The sequence below is a fragment of the Diabrotica virgifera genome, chromosome 10, assembly GCF_917563875.1.
Source record: "Diabrotica virgifera virgifera chromosome 10, PGI_DIABVI_V3a".
Classification (NCBI taxonomy): domain Eukaryota; kingdom Metazoa; phylum Arthropoda; class Insecta; order Coleoptera; family Chrysomelidae; genus Diabrotica; species Diabrotica virgifera.
Genome location: NC_065452.1, coordinates 127,091,122 through 127,115,198, shown reverse-complemented (window position 1 = coordinate 127,115,198; position 24,077 = coordinate 127,091,122). Strand labels below are relative to the sequence as shown.

Here is a 24,077-nt window from a genome sequence, read left to right as displayed (position 1 = left end):
TGGAGGGAGGGAATTGAAAAAGAACTAGAGGAAAGAGAAATCCCTCCAGGTCTATGGTTAAACAGAGAAGAATGGCGGTTAGGAGTCGGAAGGCGTCGGAGAAGGCTGTAACCCGATAGTAGTAGTAGTATATCTTTTTTGGTCTTCCAACAGGTCTTTTTATTTGCATTCTTGCATTTGGCAATTTTCTGGGGATTCTATTCTCATGCATGCGGACCACGTGCCCTGCCCACCGTAATCTCGCTGCTGGTTCGCTATATTGTTCGTATATTTCTTTATTATACCTAATTCGCCAGTTGTTATTTTCATTTATTATGCCCAGTATCCTGTTATTTTTCTTTCAAACACGTCTAATGCATTGGCAGATTTCAGTGTCACAACCCAGTGGCGTACTGCGGATGCGTGCCCGCCTGCCCAATAAAACCACACATTGTGTATTAACAGTTTTTAGTAAACTTTGAATATAAATCATTATGTATCATAAAATGTATCATACATTTTTTATTGAAACTCAAGCACGGTTTTTGCTCCAAATTTTAAAGAACCGTTTGGATTGACAGGAAATTTGGCATAAACATAGCTAACATGTCAAAGAAAAAAAGTGATATTGTACCGATGTGTGATTTTATCCGGGGAGTGACTTTCACCCCTTCTCGGGGGCAGTGCCGGATTTGGTTCATGGACCGCCGGGGGCTAAGTCATACTATACCGCCACTCTACAGTAGGTATGGATGCGTCTGAGGTTAACAATTCATTAAAATTATTTTAATATTATTAGGTAATTTATTACAAATATACAAAAAAGCCACAAAGACACAAACTCACAACTTAAGAAGTAAATTAACATAATTATTTACAAACAAATTTTCCTGGACTTCCTACTTGCAAAGAGGTCGATGATTTTATTAAAATCTAATTTTGTAAGCAGATCATTATTAATATTTAAAACAGCGAACGAGTTTAATGTTTCTTCCGTCATCGTATTTCTCAAATAATTTTTGACCCGTAAGTGGAAAATGATCTTTCACCAGTTGCGTTAGTAACCATCAACGATAAGAAGATTCTTAGTGCTATTTCTACGTTTGAGAAGGTTGCAATTATATTATTTTTATGCAAAACCTCCATCACAAAAGTAGCACTGTGAGTTGATCTTTCCCATACTTAATGAATTTCTTGAAATTAAATTTTTAAGATGTTCTAAATGAACGACTGACCTTTCATGACTGTCCCACTTTTCTTTAGCCTATTTTTAGTCGTCAAATCCAGTACAAAAGAAAAAAGTGCCATTTTCGCTTAAAAAGAGTCAACAATATAAGCATAATAAAGAGATTGTGCTTTTGGAATAAACTAACCAGTCGCGCCGAATTTGTTCACAATTATTTAAAACTTTATAGAATAGTGATTTAGTGCAGTACCTGTTTTGTTTTATTATTTTTCTTTTTGAAGATTCAAAGTCTAAAGAATTAAGATCCTGTGTTTTGAATTCTTTCAGCACTTCATCTACACAATTTCTTGGCCAGAATTTTGGATCTTGTAAATTAACTCGATTAACACCACTTTCGACTAGAATTTGACGTTCAGGAGAACTCTTTTCAGGATGTAACTCGATATCACAAAGTGGGTCTGAATTTGCTGTAGATAAATCATCTCGACGTGATGAAGATCCTGCTTCAAATTTTATTTTATTAAAAAAGTAACTAAAACAGTCACATCTGAAACTGTTGCAATTGCATCGTCTTGAAAAGAAGTGCTCGTTGGTACACTATCTTGTCTGGATTTGGTAAAAAAGTTTAATTTTGTTTTTTTAATACTGCATTTAATTTTTGTTGTGTTTCTAACTTTTGTCGTTTCCAAAATGCACCTCCTTCCTTTCCGCTCAATCACGAAAACACTTCACTAATAAATAAGTAAAATTTGAGACAAGTCTCGAAAACTGCGCTAACATGACTGACGACATGGCGTGTTGGAGCCGAACACGCTGCCGCCAGGCGCAGTGGCGCTGTCCGGTTTCCAGGAAACATGAAACGTGTTTTTGTGCGACCTGTTACCACAGGCACGGATCTTATCGGTGACGAGACGAAGTTTTATTACCATGCAATTTCGGAAAATCAACTCCATAAATTTGAAATAACCACATATAGAATTAAAACGTGATGGAAGCGACGTACCGCCTCTCAAAATTTACCGCCGGGGGCTAATAGTCCCATAGCCCCCCCCCCTTAATCCGGCACTGCTCGGGGGTGAAAAAACACACGTTCAAGATGTCCGGAATTGGATAAGCTAACTAATTCTAAGCAACTTTAGTTCCATAGATTTTTTTCACTAAGTCAATACTTTTTGAGTTATTTGCGAGTGAATATGTTCATTTCTCAACAAAAAAAACTATGTTTTTAGTCGGTTTTTCGGAAATAACTCAAAAAGTCCTCTGTAGACCCAGTAGGAGCAGAGTTGTAGGTAATGAAAAATAGGTTCTTATTCGTGAAATTCCAAATTGAATATTTTAACTCATCACAAGTGTTTACAAAAAAGCTGAATTGCTGTTTTTTTTTCAAGTTTCTAGCATCAAAAGTAAACAAGGTAAGCTCAAAACAAAGTTGGTCCCTTTTCTTGGTAAAAAAAAAATCGTAAAAATCACCACCTAATTAGCATCTCAAATGAAACTAATCGTTACCGCTGCACAAGTTGAAGTTACTCGTTACCGAGTAAAAATTGTTTTTTTAATTATGAAAATTTTTTTTAATAACTTAAAAATTATTGGTGATACCAAAAATCTCAAGTAGTAAAAAATATAGGTTTTATATAAGCTATATTTTTGCTACTATAGTATTTTTTTAACAAAATACTTACTTTTTGAGTTATCTGCGAAAAAGCGCCTGAAAATATGGTCTTTTTTGTAGAAAAATAAACATTTTCACTCGCAAATAACGCGAAATGTATTGACTTGGTGAAAAAACCGTATAGAAGAAAAGTTGCTTAGAATTAGTTAGTTCATCCAAATCAGGACTTAATTTGAACGTATATTTTTTCACCCCAAGAAAGTCACCTCCTGGGCAAAATCACACATCGGCACATTATCACTTTTTTTCTTTGACATATTAGCTATGTGTATGCCAAATTTCATGTCTATCCAAGCCGTTTTTAATTTTTTTTTGGTTTGAAGGTTTTGCAATATTTTACCGTGAGTGAATGGACTATTAAAGCAGTAAATTAATATTAATCCTATCGTTTTTCATACTGACATGACTGATGACTTTACGGCAGCCGTTTTTATAAATAATAAAACTCAAAAATTTTCTACATCTAAATCTCCAGTCATAATAAATTAAAAACCAATATCGGAAAATTACTACATACAGCTTTTAAAAAATGAACATTGGAATGAAATTTATATCAACAAAATAGACTCTCAAATTGCATATGACACATTTATTAATAAGTTAAATAATTACATACAAATCTCTAGGGAGATAAAAAGATATCAAAAAAAACCTTGGATCGGTGAGGTTGATATCAATCAAACGACGAGATTTTCATAAAAAAATTAGTGTCTATATTTTATCCTTATTATCCTTACCACTATAAGTGTCTATCATTGCCAGATGAATGGAAAGAAGGGGTTATTGTACCAATACACAAAAAAAAGAAACAAAAAGCAATGTATTAACTACCGGGGAATAACACTCCTAAACACCACCTACAAAATCCTTGCAAACGTCCTGCTAGAAAGAACCAGGGTCTAGGACGTTTCATCGCCGCCGTTTCGATGCCGCCAGTTCGATGCCGATGCCGGCCGATTCATCGCCAGTCAATTAATCGCTATCTGATATATTTCCGAATTTTCGACAGTTACAACTATTGTTTACTTTTAGTTTTAATTAGGAATTCTAGAAAATGCGAGATATGACGGCGATAAAATGGACTGGCGATGAACCGGCGGCATCGAAACGGCGGCGGCGGCGATGAACCGGCGGCGATGAAACGTCCCATTCCGAAAGAACCACAACATACACCGAAGAAATCGTTGGAGATTATCAATGCGGATTTAGACCGGGCCGCTCTACTATTGACAGATATTCACAATAAAACAGATAATGGAAAAATGCTGGGAGTTTGATCGTGAGCTTCATCAGATGTTCATAGATTTTAAACAAGCATTTGATAGAGTATGCAGGGCTAGACTGTGGACAGCGATGCAGGAACTTGGCTTTCCAAAAAAACTAGTCAGGTTGATGCGGATGTGTATGGAACGGTTACGATGTAAGGTGAGAGTTGGACAACAATACTCGGAGACATTTGAAATCAACAATGGACTAAAACAGGGAGATGCACTTTCACCACAACTCTTCAACTTAGCTCTGGAGCACATAATCAGAAGTGCAAGAATCGAAAAACCGAATACAGTATTTCATCGAGAAGGACCAAACTTACTACTGGCATTTGCAGACGATATCGATCTAATAGGAAACACACGATTAAGGATGAAGGAGACTTTCGTGAGGTTCGAGAAGGAAGCAGAGAAGATGGGGCTCCAAATCAACGAAAACAAGACGAAATATATGTATATGAGCCGCAATACCCAAAGCAGAGACAGAATCGGTCAGAACATCACTATCGATGACTTTAACTTTGAGCGCGTTAGAGAATTCAAATATATTGGAACAACAATAACTGAAGACAATACCGGATCACAAGAAATAAACAACAGGATTCAGGCCGGCAACAGATGTCTTTTTGCCCTCCAAAACCTTATAAAATCGAAACAACTAACAAGACGTACGAAGATACACGTCTATAAAACAATCATACGACCCGTTGTGATTTATGGAAGCGAAACGTGGACGATAACAAAGGCAAACGAAGAGAGACTATGTGTTTGGGAAAGAAAAATCCTAAGGAAGATCTTTGGTCCTGTGCTGGATGAAGCATCAGGACAATATAGGATAAGAACTAACAAAGAGCTCGAAGAACTTTACCCAGACGCCAACATCATAAAAGAAATAAGGTCCAGAAGACTCCAATGGGCGGGACACCTCAGAAGACATTCTGACCAAAGAACAGTAAGACTGGTGTGGGAAGAAGTCCCAACTGGAAGGAGACCACGCGGAAGCCCTCGACTCCGGTGGCGAGATAATATAGCAGGAGACCTAAGCGCGATGGGCGTGGAGAATTGGATGGAGGTTGCTCAAGACAGAAAACAGTGGAGGCATGTTGTCGAGTCGGCTAAAACCCACGAAGGGTTGTAACGCCACGGAGTAAGTAAGTACTATAATTGTCTATATTAAATATATTTACGCAGTGTTATGAGGGGATTATTTTTATGACCGTATAAAACTTGCATTGAATATCTGTTGCCGAATTACTGCAACTTTGCAGTTTACAACTTACTCATGGATCGTATATAAAAAATACAAAAGTGTTTGTGTTAGCACGTGTTTAGGCAGGCACCGGCGGTTATTCTTTAAACAAGTGTTGAGACAAGGGCTCTGTTTAGCAGGTAAAACGAAGGAACCTTACAATAGCGTTCTCTGTGTTTCTTAATAAATTTGGTTTTCAAATTTTTTGATGAATAGATATTTTTGTTTTTATTTATAAATACTTACACAAAAATTAAAATTTATTACGCAGTTACATTTTGTAGTGTGTACTTGTGTAGTTCAAAATGTCCCAAACAAATTAGAAACACAAGAAGCAAAAAGCGCGTTAGAACGGGCCCTCCGGGGCCCGGGCCCTGGTTCCGCGGAACCATGCTCAGTACGCCACTGTCACAACCCATATTTCACACCCATAACTTACTATGGGACAGATGATTGTCTTATAGACCCGGAGTTTTGTTTTCCGGTGTACGTCTCGCAATTTGAATGTGGCCCATCGCGAAATAGGCTTTATTTGCCAGCTTTATTTACCTTCTATTTATTTCCGGCTCCTCTTCATTGTTTGCGACCAGGTCCATTCCTTAAGTACTTGAATCTATTCACGTGTTCTATATCGTCTATAACGTGTTATTGTTGCGCCGCCGGTCTATCCCAAGCAACCAAGTAACGTCAAGAACGTCGAGGAAACGTCAGTTTTTGGTTGAATATACAGGGTGTTTCATTGGTAAAGTAACATACGTTAACTGTAGAAAGAGGATACTTAGGCGGTCTCAAAAATACCATACTTAATGGGTCTTACTCCATTAATAACAAAGATACTGGGTGTTTTATCTATTTTGCCATTTTCTCAATTGGTTCATAACTTTTTGACCACACTGTATATTTATTTTATATTTGGCACGCAAATATCATTTAAGGCGTATAATAAATTAATTTATTTACAATTGTAAAAAATCCAGGTCCGGCTTAAAAAATATTGGAAAAATGTTCCGATCCCAAAACAACACCCTGTACATTAAATTTTTTTAAAACGGATTTTTCAGTTGAAAAGAGGATAAAAAACTAAATCCAGTGGTATACTTTGAATCTTCGGCAAAATGATTTTTCTGGTGAAATTTGGGATTTGAATTCTGAAATTAAGTGAATTGCGAGAGCTCTAAGTAGAAAAAAATTGAAATACAGCGTACAACTTGTCAACCACACTGTATATTGATTTTATATTTAACACGCGAATATTCTTTTAGGTGTCCAGTCAAATAATTTAATTACAATTATAAAAAATCCAGGTCCGGATTAAAAAATATTGTATAAATGTTACAACGAAAAAAAAAAAACACCTTGTATATTAAATTTTTTTAAAATGGATTTTGCATTTCAATAGAGGATGAAAAACAAAATTAGTGGTATACTTTGAATTTTCGGCAAAATGATTTTTCTGGTAAAAATTTGAATTTGAATTCTGAAATTATGTGAATTGCAAAGCTCAAAGTAAAATAAATTAAAATATGACTTAATTTTAATAAATACCATTATTTAATTTAAATTGGTAAAATATTAACATTTGCACACATAACAATAATTTTTGGCCCCCTTTGTGGCTCAGTGGTAAGAGCGCCTACCTTTGGATCGAAAGGTCCGAATGGTCGTGAGTTCGAATCTCACCAGGGTCAGAAATTTTTCGTTTATTATAAATTAATAAATGAAAATAGTTTCTGTCCTTGAGGGATCGGTACTCACCGGAGGGACCGCAGACGTTCGGATACAATTAGCGTCTCTTTGCAAAGACAATGACGTCGACTTTGCAATGTAACAAGACACTTACTCAACACACACAGTACACAGTACACATGACGCTAGGTACCTAACTACAAAAATTTACCGTACCTACGTATAAAAAAATAATTTTTGATGGTGGTAATTTTGAATAAGTACTTTAGTTTTGAATAGTGATTATGCTGCAAATTTTCGCTGTTTTGTTATAATTTTTAGCTATTATGTTGATTAAAGTGATGTATTCTTTATTGGCCCTTTATTATTTATTTATTATTTAAAGAAGAATATTCGCCAAGAACTATTTTTCACACATAATAAAAAAACACTAAAATATTAACATTTTGCCAATTTAGATTAAATAATGGTATTAATTAAAATTAAGTCGCATTTTAATTTTTTCTACAAGAGCTCTCGCAATTGACATAATTTCAGAATTCAAATTCAAATTTTTTCCAGAAAAATCATTTTGTCGAAAATTCAAAGTATACCACTAATTTTGTTTTTCATCCTCTTTTCAAGTGCGAAATCTATTTTAAAAAAAAAATTAATATATAAGTTGTTTTTTTGAGTCGGAATATTTAAACAATATTTTTTAAACCGGACCTGGATTTTTTATAATTGTAAATAAATTAATTGATTGGACACCTAAAAGAAAATCGCTTGTTAAATATAAAATCAATATACAGTGAGGTTGGCAAGTTGTAAGCTGTATTTCAATTTTTTTCTACTTAGAGCTCTCGCAATTCACTTAATTTCCGAATTCAAATTCAAAATTTCACCAGAAAAATCATTTTGCCGAAAATTCAAATTATACCACTGAGTTTAGTTTTTCATCCTCTTTTCAACTGAAAAATCCATTTTAAAAAAATTTAATGTACAGGGTGTTGTTTTGGGGTCGGAAAATTTTTCCAATATATTTTAAGCCGGACCTGGATTTTTTACAATTGTAAATAAATTAATTTATTGTACGCCTTAAATGATATTTGCGTGCCAAATATAAAATAAATATACAGTGTGGTTAAAAAGTTATAAACCAATTAAGAAAATGGCAAAATGGATAAAACACCCAGTATCTTTGTTATTAATGGAGTAAGATCCATTAAGTATGGTATTTTTGAGATCGCCTAAGTGTCCTCTTTCTACAGTTAACGTATGTTACTTTCCCAATGAAACACCCTGTATAGACGTGTTTGAAGATTACGTCGTAAAAACGTCTTTTGTAGGTGATTTTAAATACGTAAGATTAATGACGTTAAAATACGTCTAAAACACCTTTTCATTTCAGACAGCCTAAGTCTGACGTCACAAAATTGGGAGGAGCTTAAAAACTTAATGCTTATGACTCCAAACAATTTCCATAAGAAGTTTTTCATTTATTGTTTACGTGCTTTGTGTGGTAAAATAATACTTTTCATTTAGATATTTAGTTGAAGAAACGTGTTAATTAAGAGATTTTCATTCGTTTTTCTCAAGTGAGTTAGTTTAATGCAATGATTCTTCTTGAAAACTGTTTTGAGGTTATGTTTTAATTTGTTTTGATGTTTATTTTCTGTTAATGAACTAACTATGTGTTATCGAGTTTAATTTATCAATAAATTATTTATTAGTTTATACATAATAATATGTTGTTTCAATTTTGACACAGTTAGTATATATAAAAAATGAAAATTCTATATAGGTATGTTGCACTGAGGGTACTGTAATTCTATACATTTTAGAGTTTTCCATTTGGTTTTACTTTTAGCCTATGTTCTAAATTTAAAACAATTAAATGAAAAATTGCAATACCAACAATGCCCATACGAATAATTATTGTGTATCTTTAAAACCATAAAATAAAAAATAATCTAAAAAACGACATAAAAACTACGTTTTTGAAATCACGTATTTAAAACGTGATAAAAATGACGTCAATTATGGTGGGACAGATTCAAGTGACTTTCGACGTCGAAAAAACGTGATACATTGACGTGGTTTGGTGATAATTATGACGTCTTTTCAACGTTTTGTAAACGTTATTTGGCTGCCTGGGATTTGATCTGGTTTATATAAGTAGTTTTGTTTTATTTGTATTTATTGCTAGCCCTACAGCTTCTGCACTCTGTTTCAACTCAACGTAGGTTTCTTCCGCCGCATTCATTGTTCTGCTCAGTATGTTTATATCATCTGCGTATGCTCCTAATTGGGTAAATTTGCTTGTATGTATTTCCACTCACCGTCAACCGTATATTTATATTATTCAAGAACAAAATTAAAAAGCGTTGGAGCCAGTCCGTCGCCTTGTTTTAGTCCTTGCGGTATCATAAACGCATCAGTGATCTATCCTTGAATACAAACATGTGCTTCTGTTTCTGACATTGTCATTTGCACTAGTCGTATTAGTTTTGATGGTATGCCAAATTTTTACAATATATTAGGTAGAAATCGGCAATTCTCAGATGGTTAAAATTTTTCCATCTATCGTTTAGTACTCCTTTATTTGCCACTTTAAAGTTCGAAACCTATCTTCTAGAGCTAAAGTAAATAGATTGGGTGAGATAGAATCTCCTTGTCTAATCGAGCTTATTACTTTTAAAAAATAGCTATAAATGATACAGAAAGTCAAATATTTGTAAAACACACCCGTAACCTGCGTATATCTGTCAAAATTTGAATTCAAAAATCCTCAGATTCCAGATTTTTTTGCCACTGTATTTTGATGAACATAATTCACTAATTTAGACAAACGAACATATCTACATAAAAATAACTTACCAAAATATAATGGTGACTCTTTACTAGCTACATTATCATCAATGTAAGGTATCCCTAAGGTATATACTGCTGTCTGGCCCATACCAACGCCCAATAAACTAATAAAGAATATCGCTAACACAATATTTGTCACTGAGGGTGCTAAGCGATATCCCGAGGTAATAACTTCTTCATAACAGTCTTCTGGATCATACTTTGTAAAATTATCTACTCTAGTAATATTAGTAACATTTGAAAGCTCTAGGAATGGTGTGGATGGTGTGGATTTTGCCTTGCATATGTTGGGGTCTTTTACGATACCTGTCAGTTCGTTAGCATTTATAAGATGCCTACCGTAAATAAAATGTGGTAAGGAACATGTGAATGAGGAAACTGCGAACAAAACCATACCCCACGCAATCCATTTTGGTCTGTGGCCCTGTCCTCCGTAGTAAGTTAACAGCAAAGATGATCCTATTTGTCCGATTTCTGTGGCACTCATTATAATACCCGTTATCTTTGACTGGATTTGAAATAGTTTTTCTATTGTTGTTATGGCACTCACGAAGTAAGTGTGGTACATCCCTTGAAGCACCCAAGTTATACAAAAAACCACTAGAAATGACTGTTTGGAGGCAAATTTTTGTAGCCAGTTTGGGGCACATGGTCCTAAGCCACAGATCATCTCGTTGTCCGTGTTTCTATATGTGCTATTAGTTTCTTGTGTCAGACCAGTTAGTTCTTCAGGTATTTCGTCTGTTACATCGATGTGACTGATTGGCTTCTCCATCTCCATTATTATTGAAATTTTATAAAATATCTATCTTAATTGAGTCTTCTTTAGTTAGTTTATTATACTTTGAGGTAATGCGTTTTAAGATGTGTGGATTATCTGAAAATAACAGTTTTAATGTATACAGATAATAAAACGTACTTATTATGAAATGAAATAAATTAACAGGATATAGAAAATAATAGCAATATAGTACATATATTTTAGGCGATATTAAAAAGATTTAATAATGTATAATTTATGTATAGTTAATTTAAGATCATTTATATTTTGATCCCTGGTCTATTATTGGAGATTTTAACGCGAAAATTGGTCAAGGACGAAGATCTTACTTGGTAGGTGAATATGGACTAGGCGAGAGCAATGAAAGGGTTTGCTCACTACGGAGAGCAATGGATTGCATCCTCGCCTAGTATCATATGATCGTATCCATCGCATCGTATCCTTGTCTGAAGCAGATTCATGTTCACAACGAGGTATCACGCCCTAGTATTATTGTTGTCGTCCCTTCGTATTTACTCAGTGTTTGTTAGGGTTTGCTCACTACGGAGAGCAATGGATTGTATCTTCGCTCCGACCCTTGCTCCCTGGTATTTATATTCGTGAATTCTCGCATTTAAAATAATGTAATTATTTTACTACTACAATTAATTATTCAGGGAAAAATAATAGGTAAAAGATCCATTGGCAGAAGAAAACATTCATGGTTGAAGAATTTAAGAGATTGGTACAAGTGCAGCAACTGCCAATTATTTAGATCTATGGTATCAAAAATACGCATAGCCTTGATGATAGCCAAATTTCGGAACGAGGACGGCACCTGAAGAAGAAGATTTATTTTAAATGCGAGAATTCACGAATATAACGAATATAAATACCAGGGAGCAAGGGTCGGAGCGAGGATACAATCCATTGCTCTCCGTAGTGAGCACAACTTTATACGTTTGCCGGCAGTATTTAAAACATTGCATATATTTTACCTGGTATTGGATACCTGGGTTATCCTGGGTACGATACATTGATCGGAGTAAGGCTTGGCGCCTCGTAGTGAACACAACTAAAGAGGCGATAGATTATACCAGTTCTGTCAAGAACATGACATGATAATCGCAAATACATAGTTCAAATTACACAACAGAAGATTATATACATGGAAGGGACCAGGAGATAACTCACTTTATATAATTAGAAATCAGATAGATTATATTCTAGTAAACAAGAATTCCCCAAGTTTTTGGGGAATGGTGTTAAGAGATCAACGACATATCCTGGTGTAGATATCGGTTCAGACCATAACCCTCTAATAGCTGACATCCAAGTGAAGCTCAAAAAAGTCGAAGAAAGCCCCAAAACACCAAAATTACATAATCAGCATCCAACAAAACGTTAATAGAAAATGACCTGAATAATCAGCTAAAGAATTCAACAAATGAAAACAATACAGAAATATGGAACACGTTTAAAGATCTTACCTGGAAAGTAATAGAAAAATATACAACAAAGATGCAGAGGCACAAAAAACAACAATGGATGACTGATGAAATCCTGGAATTGATGGAGCAGAGAAGAAAACTGAAAGATAACAAGACAGAATACAAAGAAAAACAGAAACTAATTAAACAAAAAATAAAGGTAGCTAAAGAAAAATGGATGGAGGATAAATGCAAGGAATTAGAAAAGTTGAATGAAAAACATGATACGTTTAATATGTTTAAAAAAGTTAGAGAAATAGCTGATCTTTATCATAAGAAAACTCCACATACTATAACCGATTCGTCGGGAAAAATGATAATAGACGAACACGAAATTCGAACTACCTGGTATAATTATATAAATGAACTGTATAATGATCATAGACCCGAAGAACTGGAGACTTTAGATGAAGGTGAAGGACCAGAAATACTAAAATCAGAAATACTACATGCTATAAAATTGGCAAAAAACAAGAAAGTCGTTGGTCCCGACAACATACCTACAGAAATGTTAAAGCTCATAAATGAGGAAAACATTGGAATACGGAATACTAGTCAAACTTTTCAATGATGTTTATTCGACTGGTGATATCCCTGAAGATTGGTTAAAGTCCGAATTCATAACCCTACCAAAAAACAACGTCCGAAAAACTGTAGCGATTATAGAATGATAAGCCTTAGGAGCCACACTTTGAAAATCTTTCTACGTGTCATCCACAGTAGAATCAGAGATAAATGTGAAGAAGACCAAGATGAAACACAATTTGGCTTTAGAAATGGACTGGGAACCCGGGACGCACTCTGTGCACTAAATGTGTTATTGCAGAAATGCCGAGATCAAAGAAAAGACGTCTTTGCTGTATTTATTGACTACGACAAGGCCTTTGATTGAGTACAACATCACAAATTAATTAAAATATTAAAGGATAAAGGAGTTGATATTCAAGATGTACGAACCATAGAAAAATTATACTGGCGTCAAACAGCGACAGCTTGCATAAATGGAAAATCACAGAAATATGCAAAATACAAAGAGGTGTCAGACAGGGTTGTATACTGTCCCCATTGTTATTCAATTTATATACAGATAGAATATTTAAGGAAGCGCTGCATAATTTGGAATGGGGTGTGAAAGTTAATGGAATTATGATAAATACAATCAGATCTGCAGACGATACAGTTATTTTAAGTGATGATATGAATGGATTACAACACCTTTTAAATGCCATTGACACAGTGGGAAGAGAGTTTGGCCCATCAAAATTCACGGTTATATGTTGATGGTCATATAATTCAAAGAGTACCCAGTTTTAAATATCTTGGTTGCCATATTACTGAACAACTAGATCCAGATAAAGAGATAAAATGTAGAATTGAGATAGCCCGTACGACATTTTTAAAAATGAGGTCATTCTTCTGTAATGATAACTTGCAACTTCAATTTCGAAAGCGCATGATTAAATGCTACATTTGGTCAGTCCTCTTGTATGGTGTCGAAGCATGGACATTAAAAATATCCACCATTAACCGTTTGGACGCCTTTTAAATGTGGCTGCACAGACGTATACTGAAAATACCATGGACGGCTATGCTGACAAATGTGGCAGTCCTTAAGAGAGCAAATGCTACCCGCGAGCTGCTTGATACAATCAAATATAGAAAGATGACCTATTTTGGACACGTAGTAAGGGGAGACCGGTATAATATTCTTCAACTTATTATGATGGGTAAAATCGAAGGACGCAGAGGAATTGGTAGAAAGCAGGCCTCTTGGTTGAAGAATATCCGGGAGTGGACAGGAATAAAGAAAGCAGAACACCTATTTAGAATAGCTCGAGACAGAGACAGTTTCGCCATGTTAATCGCCAACGTCAAGGGGCCTTGATAGGGCACGTTAAGAAGAAGAAGGTCTAATCATTTTGTTGCTTCAAAATTGCTTTTATATCTAGATGGATCAATTTCCTATTTTTTTGTCCAGTACTTCTTACAATTCTGGTCTGTAGATATGTCTTAAAACTTTGTCTATGCTTTTAATATATTATTTACAGCATATAACTTATATAACTGTAGAAAGGAGGCACTTAGGCGATCTTAAAACTCCCATACTTACTTCAATCAATAATTCTTCATCAATAACAAAGATACTGGGTGTTTTATCTATTTTGCGAACTTCTTCTTTGGTTCATAACTTTTTAGCCCCCCGATTTTAGCGTTCGTATAAAATTAAACATGCAGCGACTGACCCAGAGTGGGCGGCTGCAAACGAATGGGCGGCTGAACAAGAGGCCCTCCAAATGGGGGTTATGGCGTTCAGGATTAAACAACCGAACACATGTAAAAACCAAAGGAAATATGAAGAAAAAATGGCAAAATGAAAAGTCGCGGAAAATATCCCCGGGTGGTAACCCACACCTCTCTAAGAGGGAGCCCCAACGGATACGGGGGGGGGGCAATTTTTCTATAGATCTTCAGAGTCCAGTTGAAAACGTCAGCAAGGCAAAACAAAAGAAGAAACAGAGAAGAATCAAGATGTGAACATGGAATATTCAAGGATGGAACACAAAATACAGGGAACTCTTAATAGAAATCAGAAAGATGAATGTCGACATATTAACTATAAGTGAAACTAAGAAAAAGGGAAATGGCATAGAGGAAATCGGAGATATAATACACATATGGAGTGGAGTTGATAAAGATTAAAGAGCGAAAGCAGGAGTAGGAATTCTTATTAAGGAAAAGTATAAAAAGAACATCAAATCGTGGGAGCCCATAAATTAAAGAATTATAAAAGTCCATATGACCTTATTCGGTAGAGATATAGTGGTATTAGGAGTATATGGTCCAACAGATGACAGTAACATCAAGGAAAAGGAAAACTTCATGGATACGCTACAAGGTGAAATCATAAAGGTCAAAAAAAGGGAAGAAATAATCATCGCAGGAGATCTGAATGGCAGAGTTGGGAAAAAAGAAAATGATCAAACAATTGGAAGATTTGGAGAAGATGTTGGAAACGACAATGGAGAAAGACTTACAGAACTATGTGAGGTGAACGGCCTCAGAATCACCAACGGCTTTTTTGAACATAAAGACATTCACAAGTACACATGGACTCAAGAAACAAGAAACCTTAAGTCGATAATAGATTACGTCATACTGAAGAAAGAAACCACAATGCGAATAAGAGACGTAAGAGTACAAAGAGGAGCAGAATGCGGCAGCGACCATAGACTACTGATAGCAGGATTAGAACTACCATGGGTACACCAAAGTGCACAGAGTAACCAAGAACCACCTAAAGAATTACCAACAAAAAAAAGACTGAAGATACACTTACTTCAGGACGACTCCATAAGAAACTTGTACCAAAGAAGATTAGATCAGAAGCTAGTGGAATTTCGTTTTGAGGAGAATATCAACAGTACATACGAACACATAAGAGAAAGCATAATACAAGCAGGTCTGGAAGCGCTAGGAGAAATAGAAAATACAAGAGATAAAAATTACAAATGGGAATTCCACGAAGACATCTTAGAGAAAATAAAAGAAAAAAAAAGAACTATACCATAAATACCTAAGCACAAAAGATCCACAAGACCTCCGTAAATATAGAGATAAGAACAGAGAAGTTAGGGCTATTACAACGAAAGAAAAAAATGAACAATGGGAAAGGTCATGTAGAAGTATAGAACAGAATATGGGAGGAACAAGAAGTTCAGAAGCCTGGAAAATTGTGAAATCATTACGAACTAAGAGGAAAGAGAAAACTTTTATACAATACATACCAGACGACGAGTGGGAGAACCACTATAAAAATCTACTGATAGAGCAAAGACCAGAATTCAGCATCGATGGAGACGAACAAAAAATAATGACCACAGAGGAAGAAAAAATAGTCATAACAGACAAAGAGATGAAACAAGCAATAAATTCCATGAAGAACAATAAAGCGGGAGGACCAGGAGGAATTGTGGCGGAACTAATCAAATACGGAACAGAGAAATTAAGAACAATGATATGCCGAATCATGGAAAGAGTAATAAATGGAGAGGACATCCCTAAACAATGGCGGGAAGCCATACATAACATCGATATACAAAAAAGGTAACAGAAAAGATTGCGAAAATTACAGGGGGATAAGCGTTATCGCAACAATGGGAAGACTGTATGGCAGGATCCTCAGGAACAAAATAGAGAAGAATATAGAAGGTAAAATCGGAGAAGAACAAGCAGGTTTCACAGCAGGGAAATCATGTCTAGATCATATCCATACAATACAACAGACAATAGAGAAAAAAAGAGCTAAGAACAAAGATGTACACATGGCGTTTATAGACCTTAGGAAGGCATACGACACCGTGCCAAGGAAAGAACTGTACAAAGCAATGACTAAAATAGGGATACCACCTAACCTAACACAAGCAATCAAAAACATGTACAGTGGAAATGAAGTAAATATAAAAATCGGAAACAAGGTAGTTGCTAACTTCAAAACAACAAAAGGATTACTACAGGGATGCCCAACGTCACCGACTCTATTTAAAATATTTTTAGAACACGCACTAACAACTTGGAAGACAAAGTGTAGCGGTATGGGAATACCGATAAGGGACGATTATCTCCACACATTGTGTTTCGCAGACGATCAGGTGGTGATGGCTCAAGATGAAGAGGATATCAGTTACATGGTAAGAAAACTAAAAGAGGAATACAAAAAGGTGGGCCTGGAAATAAATATGAAGAAAACGGAATACTTAGTAATATCGGAAGAAGACGTAAAAAACTTAGAAGTAGAAGAACAAGTTGAAATAAAAGGAACGAAGAATTTTAAAAATTTGGGCTTTATAATGTCAAAAAATGGAACAACAGAAGCAGAAATAAAAAGTAGATTGGGACAAACAAGATCTTGCATCAGACAACTCCATAATGTAATCTGGAATAAGAACATCAAGGGAAAAACAACAAGAATGATATACCAAACAATAGTAAGAAGCATCATGACATATGCCGCAGAAATTTGGGTCATAAACAAAAAAACCCAAAAAAGCATTCTGGAAACCGAAATGGAATACTGGAGAAGATGCTGTGGTCTCACCAGAAGAGACACAATAACAAATGAGGAGATAAGGAGAAGAATGCAAGTGGAAAAAGATGCCCTGCAATATATAGACGAGAGAAGACTGAAACGGTACGGCCACGTACGCAAAGCAGAAAACACTTGGATAAACAAGGTTGCAGAATGGAGCCCAAGAGGAACGAGAAGAAGAGGACGACCGAGAAGATCTTGGAAAAATGAAGTCGACGAAGCCATGTCCAAGAAAGAATTGGAAGACGGAGACTGGGAAGATCGAAAAAAATGGAAGTCCTGGCTGACGGAAGGGAACCTGGCTTTATATATATATATTTAGCCACACTGTATATTTTCTTTATATCTGGCACGCGAATATTATTTAAGGTGTTTAATCGATTAATGTATTTATTATTATAATAAATCCAGGTCCGGATTAAAAAATATTGGAATAAGCTTCCGACCCAAAAACAACACCCTGTACATCAGATGTTTTATAGATGGATTCTGCACTTAAGAGCATGGACAACTAAATTTAGTAGTATAATTTGAATTTCGGCATTTGAATTTGATCGGCAGTGTTTTTTCTGGAAAAAATTTTAAACTAAATTTTATGTGAAGTAGAAAAAAAAATTGAAAGTAGGTATACCACTAAATTTAGTTTTTTGTCCATTTTTAAAATGCAGGATCCATTTAAAAAAAAATCTAATGTAGATAGGTACATGATATGTTGTTTTTGGGTCGTAATATTTTTTAATCCGGACCTGGATTTCTTATAATGGAATAAATGAATTAATCGATTGGACATCTTAAAGAATATTCGCGTGCCACATACAAAGAAAATATACAGTGTGGTTAAAAAGTTATGAACCCAATAAGAAGTTGGCCAAATAGATAAAACACCCCGTATTTTTGTTATTGATGAAGTAAGGCCCATTAAATGTGGGGTTTTTGAGATCGCCCAAGTGTCCCCCTTTTTCAGTTAACGTATGCTACTTTTCCAAAGAAACACCCTGTATATACAGTGTTTTCTGCGTAGTTTGAAACCATAAGGGAAACTTTGTTACATATTACCAATTTTAAGAAAAAAAGTTATTCTTCATGAAATGCTCTGCATAGTCTGAAATCTGAGATATAACCATCAGACATTAAATTTTATCAATTTTATACGAGATATGTAACAAAATATGACTTTCGCTCAAGAGTTTTATTTCACAATATTGAAAATTGTTATCGAAAAATTGTTTGGAATTAAAAACGATGTTTCAATACGCAATTACATCCTTCTTATTGAAATATTGTGAATTATAAAGGTACTTTACTCTTGAGTGAAATTCATATTTTTGACATACCTCGTATAAGATTGATAAAATTTAATATTTGATGCTTGCATCTTAGGTTTTACAGCATGCAGAACTTTTTATGAAGAATAAATTTTTTTCGTAAAATTAATAATAAAGAAGTTTTCATATGTTGCCAACTTAAGTAGACATGTAGAGTTGTAGATTTTAGACCTCAAAATATTAAGATTGAACCCAAATCACTTATATAAAATGTAGCTTCTTATTGAGTTACAGGGTTTTATTTAAAAATGATGTGTACCCAGTACTTTAAAACTATTTAACATATCCTTGTCATACCTGGTAGAAAGTTAAGTACTGTATACAATACTAAATTATGTTAAATAAACGTTTTTGGCTACTACCAGAGGCGTAACAGGGGACAGTAAAAGGTTGAACCTTCCCAAATTCTACGCCACTGGCGGAATTGCTATTTTAGCTCAATTTTTCGATTCTCCAATACTTTCTATGTAAATAATGTCTTCATTCTTAACGGTAACATCATTAGTTTTCGAGATATTTGAAGTTAAAAATGAAACGGCACAGTTATTTTGATGAATGTACTGTGCCCCTTCATTTTTAACTTCAAATATCTCGAAAAATAATGATTTTATCGTTACGAATGAAGAGTATATTATTTACATAGAAAGTATTGGAGAATCAAAAAATTATGCTAAAATAGCAATTCCGTCAGTGGCGTAGAATTTGAGAAGGGTCAACCATCAATTTTTCCGTTTCATACGCCTCTGGTAGTAGCCAGAAACGATTATTTAACATAATTTAGTAGGATGTACAGTACCTATACTTTCTGCCAAGTATGATAAGGATATATTAAGTAGTTTTCAAGTACTGGGTACAATTATTTCTTAAATTTTTAAATAAAACACCCTGGATTTGGATTTAACAGTAATATTTTGGGGTCTAGAATCTACAACTCAGAGATTGGACATTCTTAATGAATCACCCTGAATATATATTTTAATGGAACCTAGACCCCTTTCTTCAAGAGTTTCCATCCATACTTCCCTTTTAATGTTAGATCATGTCCTCTACCCAATACTGTATTTCTTTCTAGATTCTTCAGTAATTTAAGTTTTATAAATTAAGATAGGTCCTATGTTTTGCGTATGTTTTAGGGCCGGAATAGCTCAGGCGGTAGGATGTCTGACTTCCATGCATGTAGGCCAGGGTTCGAATCCCAGCAGCAGCGAGAACAGTCAGACATTTTTAAAATGTCTATAGGCTCCAGGTCGATTTAGCCTGAATAAAATGAGTACCTTGGGTAAAACCAGGGGAATAATAAGCGGCTGAAGCGTAGCACTGGCCCTGATACCTTCCTTGTATACCGTAGGCCCTAGATTCTAGATATAGCAGACTACATGCACTGCTATAATCCCAAAGCCGCGTCAGCGGTATAAAACGGGGGACTATTAGTATTATTATTATTTGTATTTGCGTAATATTCTTTTGTTTTGCATTGTGTCTTTCTGTCTTTTTAATTTTTCTTCACATTTCATTGTTGCTTTTGTTCTAAACTAAGGGGTTTTCTTTCTGGATTATTCAGTGTGTATCTTTATCTTTTTCTTTCATTACACGTTTTTGCTCTGGGAACTTTTACTTGAGCTGCAGTTTTTAGCATTTTGATCTTACATTATATTCTCTACTCTGCTTTTCATATGTAGATGTCACTCTTACGTACCTATTTATTGCATTTTTGTTTATTTCTATTTTAGATCAACAAGTCAAATTCATTTATCAAGACATCGTCTAGAAGTCTAGAGAATCCTATAATAATCATTTGTGATTTCGAGTTAAACTATCGAAGTATTAATTACATACTTCATAAAAAATATATAAAAACTAATTTAAAAAAGTTTTGTAAACATAATTAGTGTTTTCAGAACAGCAGAAAAAACTTTAACTTTATAATATATTCCATATTCCTTAATTTTACTGTAAATTCTAAATAGGGAAAGTTAATTAAGGGATAAAAGTAATTTAATTTCATCAAAATTATCGGTATTATTGAATGATATTCGGCAAAAATTACTTACTGGTCAAATAAGCATAAATATAAGAGTTTTATTCTTGTCAACTTACCCGTAATCAAGGAAGACCTAGGATATTTTGTCCTAAATTAAAAAATAAAAACACCGGTACTTTAATACATGCAAATCGTAAACATTTCACTGACACCAAATCACATACCAGACATAACACATTTCACATGTAAACAAATATCGAGTTTGTATGTGCGTGAAGTTAGCAACATATTTATTGACGAACTTAACGCATGCTTGTAGACGTCAAGACCGCAAGAGAAAAGGAATTTAATAATAGGTCATTCACTTCTGCCCATTTTTCTTATTCTCGCGTATATTTTTTGTTGTATTCGTAGGTATTTCATAGTCGTATTTCGTATTTACTGAAGGTGGGTGAATTGTTGTTTCAAAAACTATTATTTTGGATTCATATTTATTTATTCTAGCCCATTCCCTTATACTTTTTTCAGTGTTTGGCTATACAGGGTGTTAATAAATAAGTATGACAAACTTTAAGGGGTAATTATAGGTACGCGAAAAAAAATGACTGTTTGCTTTATAAACATATGTCCGCAAATGCTTCTTTTCCGAGATACGGGGTGTTAAAATTTTTCTTACAAACTGACGATTTATTTATTACTCTAAAACGGGTTGAGGTATGCAAATGAAATTTGGTGGGTTTTAAGACGTAGTTATTGTGCATTTTTTACATACGATTAAGAACTTTATATTCACCATTGGCGCGCGTACGGGTAATGGTCTGAAATTTTTGAAAGAAAAAAATAGTACGCTAGGTACTGAGATATTTCAAATTAAAAATTATTTTTGAATTCCTCGTTTAATTTCTGACAAAAAATCTATCCTCACGTTTTTTTATACGACGCTTCGTTTTCACGCAAAAAATAAAACATCCTACGCTTACAAAAGTATTCCTAATAAATTTCTACACGTTCATAATATAGAAACTTCGTCGAATACTGGGGTATACCGTATACCGTATTCGTGGCGGATCTATAGGGATGGAGAATGGGGAAAATTCCCCCCTAATACAGGGTCCCAAATTAAATAAAAAAAATGGTTGAAACATAAAAATACACACAACGCAAAAGTCTAGGGATATTTTTATAAATAGACGTATTTTGTTTATCTGTAATCAACTTAAAAAAAAGTAATACAAAATTTGTAGTTTAAATTGTTGTTTAATATGTCAAAAACCATAAATTGCAAAAAAAAACAGAAAATTGGAGAAAAAAAAATATATTGCAAATCACCCATGTTTCACATACCACCATAAAATGTCAAAAATACGAAATATAAACTTAAAATAAAGTATGGCCACCACGTTGGTTTATCACAGCTCTACATCTACTGTTCATGCTCCGAATCACATTGTTAATGTCTGCTTGAGGTAGTTGTGTCCATTGTTCTCTCAGAAGCTCTTTTAATTGAAACTCATTATAGATATTGCCCATATGTGGAGTAATTCTTCGTTGGAGCATGTCACATACATGCTCAATGGGATTCAAGTCCGGTGATTGTGCTGGCCACGGCAATACATCAATACCCTCGTTATCCAACCAGTTTGTTACAATATGCGCAACATGTGGTCGAGCGTTATCATGCCTAAAGTAAAACTTTTCTCCAACAGCAGCAGCAAACGGGCGCACAACAGGTTCAAGAATAGTGTCCAAATATTGCTGACTTCTGAGAAAGCCACGTGGGAAAATGAGGTCAGTTCTTCCGTCAATCATGATTCCGCCCCATACCATTAATGTACCACCTCTGTATGCATACACTTCTTGAAGATGTCGTAATCGTTCTCCATTTCCGAGTCGTCTCCAAACTCTTGTCCGACGAGAATCTGGATGAAATCCATATCTAGACTCGTCACTAAACAAAACTGTGGTCCAGTCATTGTCAGTCCAATTCTGAAACTCTTGACACCAGGTTAATCTTGCAGCGCGATTGCCTCTAGATAGATGTGGACATCTCAGTGGTCGCCGAATACGAAGATTGGCTTCATGGAGACGATTCCTCACAGTACTGCGGCTAATTGTTACATTATGTGCAAGCTGTACTTCATTAACCAGCTCGGGTGCTGTGACTTTTGGCAGCCTTCTGGCATTTAAAATTAAATATCGGTCTTGAGCGACGGTTGTAGAGCGACCACGCCCTGGATGTTGCTCGGCTGGACTCCCAGTGTCTCTAAACCGACGCCACAAACGACTTACGACGCTTTGGGAGATACCCAGCTGGTCAGCAACTTGAGTTTGTCGCATACCAGCTTGAAGGAAGCCCACGGCTCTATTCATCTCTTCCAACGTTAAATGTTGTCGTTGCATGGTAAAAAGACAATATCTTTAACTCACCTATTAAGCAAGAATGGTATAAAGTGACTAAAATTAAAAATAAACAAAACATAAAAATGTCGATTTTTTTGTCCCTTATAAAAAACATTATAAAACACGTATTGCTATCAGTTTTACAATTTTTTTTTTGATAAGAAGTGAGTGTCTGTATCAACAATTATAGTACAAGCAAATTTATATGGTCATGAAATTTCTGTCATTGGTATTGTCAAATTATTAAAATATCCTTAGACTTTTGCGTTGCGTGTATATTAGCTGACATGAAACTTAAGCCACATTACTGACAGATTCGACCCAGCAAACACGTTAGTTAAGAAAATAAAGGGAAAATAATGCTTATAAGTTATTATTTATGTCTTTTATGTGGTTTGGGTTTATCTTTTTTGTCTTTTGGTTGATGTTTCATTGGAAGTTTCCCCCTAAGGCAAATTTCCCCACCCAAGGCAAATTTCCAGATCCGCCACTGCCGTTTTCACAAATACAAGTGGAAGGTAGTTGATAAGATATATACTAAACAAACAAAAGATTAGCGCGGTCCTTTAGAATTCAAAGAAAACCACAATTTTTATGATATGTCTTTGAAACGTATCTTAACAAATCTGAAAACACTTTGGACGAAAATTACGATGATAGATAGTGGACAAAGAAATCGAAGACATAAACTTTTTCCAGATGAAAATAGGGATGGTGACACCATTCTGACTGGCAGGGAGCAATTATTAAAGGTAGAAACATACGTTTCTATACTTGGAGTTACGATATAATTGAACAAAAGATATGAAGCATATGAAAATATTTTCAAAAAATTTAGAATCCTTTTTACCATGAAAGAAAGTTCCCACGAAAAGTTAATAGAAAGAGCCAAGTATCTACACCTACAACAATGCTAACAGGATGATCTGGAAGATTTCTTTCCACAAGACTATTTGCATTTCTCCGAATTATTAAAAGAAGACGTAATTTCTGAAAAAATTAGTATATCAAATATGCTATTAGGTATGTATACAGGGTGTCCAGAAACTCTACCAATAAACGAAGACAGGAGATTCTTCTCCTCAGATAATTTTAAGACAATTTAACCAAATTCACCTAGTCTGAAAATTCTTCTTACGGGA

The 24,077-nt window shown here is 34.8% G+C and overlaps 1 protein-coding gene across 2 annotated transcripts in view; it reads right to left on the bottom strand.

Annotated features, from left to right (window-relative positions):
- Positions 1-20,819, bottom strand: part of LOC126893164 (solute carrier organic anion transporter family member 74D) — an 86,951-nt gene extending 66,132 nt beyond the window's left edge. For both annotated transcript variants that reach the window (XM_050663115.1, XM_050663116.1), the window contains exons 1-2: positions 20,652-20,819; positions 9,900-10,770 (exon numbers count right to left, since the gene is read on the bottom strand). In XM_050663115.1, the coding sequence (XP_050519072.1) occupies positions 9,900-10,674 (775 nt within the window). In that variant the 5' untranslated portion in view covers positions 10,675-10,770; positions 20,652-20,819. The remainder of the gene's footprint in view (positions 1-9,899; positions 10,771-20,651) is intronic.
- Between the last annotated feature and the right edge of the window lie 3,258 nt (positions 20,820-24,077).